We start from the raw sequence: 6,478 nt of genomic DNA on the forward strand, positions 1-6,478 counted from the left end.
CATCACTCAAAACCTCAGTTTCGTGAGCATGAAAAGATTACCATTTCATGCTTTGCTTTCTCTTTGGCTATTTGGTGACACCTTAGAATTTGACCAAAAATCCAGGAAATTTTGCCTTTAAAATTGTGCACAAAAACATTAGCGTCAAGAGACGTTCCGTGAGACATTTTAGCGTAGCGTGAGAGCATGAGAGATTATTTCTCAGTGTTTTGATTTTTCTTTGGATTTTTGCCAAGACTTGAGAACCCTACAAATATTTTTGGGGGGAAAAAAACTCCAGAAAATATTCTTTCCCAAGTAGTGATAAAACTTTGGAATTTTAACCATTATACATACTAGCATACTTATCAGTTAATTTTGGTTGCCCAAAAAATTTTAACCATCATGTGCCCCAAGTCACCGAAAATTCTCACAAAACTTTGTGGTCCGAATGTCATCTTTTCAGCCAGTCCTCACCCGTCTTCTTGTCGAACGGGCAGGAATGCCTCTGCGTGGATGACGCACTGTCCCGTTGGCACGGCTGCCGACTGCTGCTGCAGCTTCTGCGTCTCCCGCCGATCCGAGATGCCCTGCAGCAGACGCAGCTCGTCGAAATTCCCCGCAGCCTGGTGGACCGGCGCCGAGGCCTGGGACATTTCCAGGTCCAGGTTGCTTGTGTTCTCAAGGTACATGTTGGCACTGCAGCAGCACAGACAGGTCAGGTCAGGCTCGCACACTACAGTGAACCTCCATTCACAAAAGAGCAGATTTTTGGAGGGACCTATTTTTAAAATTCTTTAAAATTTCAGCCCCAAAAGCCAGTTTAACTAAGCAACGTGAATTTTGGTAAGCCTGTCCATCCCGAGTAGACTCACAAAAAAGTCTGTAGAACCCATGCCAAGAATCCCACAGGAAGTAAACATCTGCAGACGACATTGCGAAAAATGTAGTTTTGTCATTGTTGTTTGAGGACTTGCCGCAAAATTCAAATGGAGCCGAGTAGCGGGATAGCCGTCATTTGCAGCCATCACATGACCCGAGGGGCAACAGTAAATCCAACACATCAGCTGAGCGGGGCCGCAGCGGCAGGGGGTCAGTGGAGCGGGTCGGCTCCATCAGACATGTGCTCAGGAATCCGGCGGGATTATTGCTCACATGGGAGCCGACTAGAGCTCACGTGCCGTGTGATCATACGCCTCCGAAGACCGAGACTATGAGACCGACTGACCGGAGGTGCATTTGATCGCTCCAGCAATGTGCAAACTAAATGCATTCATTCATTGTTAGTCCAGGGGCGGTTCTAGACCCCCTTGGGAGACCCCAGGTAAAATGCGGAGTGTCTAAAGCAGTGCCATTGTTTTGTCAACGATATGGGCCAATGTCAGACGTCTGCCAAGGGCCCTCAACGATTTCCTGGGTTACATGGAATTGCCTCAGTCCTAGGCCCCTTCCTAGAAATTCACATTTTCTTCTCTATGTTATGGAACATGAACACCAGAAAAACACATTCAATCTGCGTGTGCACTAATTCGCAAGATATCTCCCCCTTAACGCCAAAAGTATTATATTATATGCGATACTTGGGTTTGGTGAATATTGATTTTTTTTTTTTTTTTATGTTCGGAATACATATACGATATTAGATCATTGTTTTATAACTAATTTTTGATTTGAAAAAAAAAAAAAAAAAAAATACCAAAAAAAGCTGTCTCGTTGCTATTCCTTTGCTATTGCATTGCCCCCCCCCCCAAAAAAAAATCCGACATGCATTTACGTGAGAAAACGAAGAGAAATGCTGCAAAATGAAGACGATAGGCTCTTGGGAGTAAAGTAATACCATTTCAAGGAACAAATGTTCAAATTGACATCATCGGCGCTTTCGATAGTGTGTTAGGCCTTCACAAAAGGCCTTGTAGGCCTTGACTATCCGTCATTCGAAAGATGTCAGAGTCCAACCCGAGGCCACCCCCAAAGCAGAGTCTTTACGCACCAAGCTTTCACTTGACTCGCGTGTTTTTAGCATGAGAATAGCCGTCAGTTTTGCTTCTGACGTTTTACTAACCGCATAACAGCCTTGTCCAATTCATGTGATGGGCCTCATCCCGGGTATGAATGAGCCCTTTTGTGGCCGCCTCCTGCCCGCCGGCTGCACGAGCAAGACAAACTGCTTTTTTAACAATTTTACACTATTTGCTTATTTCAAAAGATTAAAACCATATATATTGTTTGGGTCAAATTTGACCAAATTGACATTTGACAGCAATAAAAAAAAAAAAGAAATACCCTCAATGTTATTTTTCACATTGAAATGTGTCGACTTTTTCTCAAGTGATTAAAATACACCAAAATGAAAACATTTTGAAAATGTCGTTCTTTCGACTTTGTCAAGATGAAGACTTTGAGGACTTCTGACCTACTTGAGATCATAGACTTTGGGAAGTTGATATTGAGTCAAGACTATAAGACTTTGAGGGGTTTGAGACCAAGTTTAGGCTAGACTTTGGGATAGTTACTGTGCGTGAGGACAACAAAAATATTTAAGATAGCAGTGATCATCACCTGCAGCTCATTCTGTATTTAATGAGTTGCCACATCGTCAAAGGGCACTGACAATGCTCCCATCATGCACAGATCGCCACGTGAGATGTGAGTGTTGAGAGGGCCCTTTATAGCTGCTCGCAGCTCTAGTTACTGTTATTATTATTATTATTATTATACCATGTGAGTCAATATACCAGCGTTGAACTTGCCCAACCTCTTGAATCATATTGGCACCTCCCATCTATTCCCCATTTCTCCATTGGCCATGAAGTAGTCAACTAAGAAACAGAAAGCTCCAGGAATGTCCACCCTGTCATGATGAGGGAGCTGCACCTTTAAAAAAAAAGCCTTTTATGTTTTCAGTCACATCATTTCTTGTATCTTGTCTTTCTTCGGTGAAGGCTTCATGAAACAGGTGCTAGTTGCAGAATAAATATTCATTCACACATACGCTTTGTGATTTTCATCATGGATGCGATCAAGCTTAACATGTCCACCCTGTCATATTGAAATATCAATTGAAATTAAAAACATTTCCAATTAAAAGCACACTGTCATCTTACTAAGTGAATTATTTTGCGAAGTGAAAATCCACCATGTACATTAGCCAAACAAATTTTCTCCCTGTCATTAAGCTCACATATTTGCACTGTTTTACTGCAGTTAATTTATAGTGGGGAAAAAAAATCGGTGTGGGAGCTTGAGCAATATGCATTTCTAAAAGCATAACATCTAAGGTAATTAAGTCAACTTTTTAAATGAAAATAGGAACATTCAAAAGGCACCTTATGGTGGTATTGACTTGCATAGTTAATTCTTAGTGGCGTTTTGCACTCTACTTAGTTGGCATTTCATGTTTTTATGATCATTTCGCCATTGCTAAAACAACAAACGGAATGGTGGCCTTGCGCACATTACTGTATATAAATGTATCTAATAAAACAAGACACAAACATTTTTCTCAAGCTTGAAACTTTAAAAAAAAAAAAAAAAAAGGCCAATATAACTCGCTTTGAACTTTGACAAGTGGTCAATATGAGCAGCAGGAGAGGAGGTGAGCGCGTACCTACATTGGCAAAAGTTCTTCAAGACGATGACGATGATGGGGGCTCCAATTAGCGACCTCCTGCAGGGTGGTGACTGAAGAAGGAGATGGAGATGAAGGGAGGGAGGGAGGCTGGAGATGTTGGCGTCTCCTCTCCCGGCGAAGGAGGCAGATGGTCCTCAGCGCCCTGGTGTACCAGAGCTCACCCAGCAGGAGAAAGAAAAAAAGGAGGAGGAGAGAGAAGAAGAGGAGGAGGAGGAGGAGGAGGAGGCCCAATCTTCTAATAGCGGCTTAACAGCAAGACTTTCCTCATTCCCCACCCCCTGTTGCCGCTTTTACTCGTAATCCTCACAACACTCCTTCATGAGTGCATTTTTTGCACTTTTCTTATTTTACTGTTGGTGTTATTTTCCACTTTGGAATTTTTTGTCTCCTAACTTGAGCAGAACTGAAAAAGTTGGAGGATTTTTGCGTGCAGTTGTCACTGAGTTGAACCGAGATAACAATCTCAAATTGAGAACAATACCGAAGTATGTACAGTGTGTTTACTTTTTTTTTTTTTAAATGAGGAAAACTTGTTGCTGTTCATGTTTCTCTGAATTCTAATATTTTATATTAGAAAAATGTTTTTCTTTTTTTCTTATTATCAACACCATAATATGCTGTATTTTACTTGGTTAATAAATAAAATAAATGTTTATTGTTTCATTTTTAAGTTTTTATGAACGATAAAAAAAGTTTTGTGCCATGGTTAGTCATGTTTTCCAATATTTACTATAACGTCATAAACAATTGTGGTGTAAATAAAAATATGCACAATCTTTCAAAAATATATTAAAATTATTAAAATGTCAATATTTATTAAATCATATTATATACTTTTATTAGTCATTTCTCATTTAAAAGATTTATGAACCATAAAACTGCTAATGCTAATCATGTTTTTCTGATGTTAATGTTTTATTCATATACAGTGCATTTTCTATATCTAGCCATCTATCAATCGATCGATTGATAGATAGATATTCACTTGTATGCATAATATATTTTATTTCTTTAATCTGAAAAATTGTATTGCTGCATTCATGTTTCTCTAAATTGTTACATCTTTGTTTTCAGACCCCCCCCAAAAAAACTTTCATGCTCTTGGCATTTATCAAAATTTCAATATTTTCTTCTTTTTCTGCATATAATTGACTTTTCTGAGCTTTACCTGTTTAAAAAAAAAAAAAGGCTGAACTGTTTGTTCACACTTTTGTAAACCAGCTGAGTGAACTTCACACATTTAAAGGCAGTGAAAGGTCACAAAGATCACAAGACGAGACTTTTGAGGAAAGTGTGTGTGCGTGTGTGATGTTCATCGTTTTGGCAGGTTAGAGCCTAAAAACTTCTCGGGGTCAAAGGTTACGGGATCAGGTCTACGTCCACTCGGGTCACTTTAGATTAGCCAGACACTTTCAATAACATACATTGCTTTATAGGGTTTGTATATGGATGAAATTGGACATATGTGGTATGCTTTGGATCATGGCTTTTTTTTTTTTTCAAAGATAGATATCGGACCTAAGATGTGGTATGCTTTGGATCAACACCTGCTCCTTTTCAAGGGTCAATGTAGGAGCTATGCGCATGTGTATGATGTGGCCCTTTTTTGTTTTTTAATTATCATTTAAATATTTACCATGGGTTTGAAATAAAAAGTCATGGAAAATAGTGACAACCAAAATACTGCTGTTCAATTCATACTGAGGGATTTGGTAGAACCAAATTCTTGTAAAAGGTAAAGTGATGTAAAATTGTCAATTTCTATGCAGATTTTCTGCCAAAATCGCAATAACAAATCCTGCATTTAGTAAGAAACAAACTTGATTTGTTCTAGTCAGCCACCCCAAAAAAAATGGCCACAGGGCCTTGAGTTTGATCTCAAGACACCATTTTCTTTTATTTAAGACAATGACACTGTCGGGGGAAAAAAGGGGCGGGGTTTACTCAGCTCCTGAGCTATCATGTGTTGGCTCCAGGCTGCCTGCAGAAGCGCCACATCCCAGCAGTCACTGGGAGATGACCCGCAGTTGACGGAGGATCAACATCGCAAATAAAGTTCAGTTGGTGTGGTGGGAATTTGGAGCAGAAAACTTTTTTTTTTTTTTGTATCACAGGGGTGTGTCGACTTTTTATATCCACTGTGCATGCAACTCTGTCACTAAACCCTTTTTAGTCATCTAGAGGTCGACGGGGAAAAAAGTCGAGCTGGCAGATCCAGCTTTGACTTTTACTGGGTACGTGAAAGCTCAAAATATTTTGGATGTACAGGGGGGGGGGGACGTACATTTGATTTCAATGAAGGCTGTAAAAAGACCTTTGACGTTTACAAAAAATGGCATGACGTACCCTCAATTCATTGAGGTTTCGAAATTGGCACCGAGACCACTTTACGTAACCTACTACATTTGAGTGGACTGGACTTGGCCTTCACTCTCTCGCCTGCAGCCCGACAGTATGAGAGCACCTGACTCTCAGCAGCGTAATGTACTTTTGCTCATTCTTCCTGGGAAAAAAAGGCCACTAAGTCCACAAAGAATGCTATTGATTTTTAAGCCGAGCCTTCCCTTGTGCCTTTGAACTGCTCAGAAACATGACTCCTCCCCTTTTTTTCTTATCAAGGTGGGAGTACGAGCACACGCTGGGAATGGGCGGGCCGGGAGGCTTCTTACAGTCATACACAGAGCAAAGAATGTGTAGCAAGTCATCCATGCACGAGGGGTCTTAAGACGATCTCCATAACATCGCTTCTCCACCCCAGAGGAGCGAGTAATTGCGGGAGATTGCTTTCAATCACTACAAACTTCGTGACAACCTTTGCAGCACCTAAGGCAACTCAAAAGAAATAAAGAAAGTACGCTTTCTGTTGAA

The 6,478-nt window shown here is 40.4% G+C and overlaps 1 protein-coding gene across 2 annotated transcripts in view; it reads right to left on the reverse strand.

Moving 5' to 3' along the window:
• Positions 1 to 3,765, reverse strand: part of oca2 (oculocutaneous albinism II) — a 27,990-nt gene extending 24,225 nt beyond the window's left edge. Inside the window, exons 1-2 of one of the 2 annotated variants that reach the window (XM_086047225.1) lie at positions 3,591 to 3,765; positions 457 to 678 (exon numbers count right to left, since the gene is read on the reverse strand). In XM_086047225.1, the coding sequence (XP_085903351.1) occupies positions 457 to 671 (215 nt within the window). In that variant the 5' untranslated portion in view covers positions 672 to 678; positions 3,591 to 3,765. Of the gene's footprint in view, positions 1 to 456; positions 679 to 3,586 lie in introns of both variants that reach the window. The other variant, XM_086047226.1, reaches the window with a different exon arrangement.
• Between the last annotated feature and the right edge of the window lie 2,713 nt (positions 3,766 to 6,478).

Source organism: Filicampus tigris, chromosome 12 (assembly GCF_054856515.1).
Source record: "Filicampus tigris isolate MCC_2025a chromosome 12, RoL_Ftig_1.0, whole genome shotgun sequence".
Lineage (NCBI taxonomy): Eukaryota > Metazoa > Chordata > Actinopteri > Syngnathiformes > Syngnathidae > Filicampus > Filicampus tigris.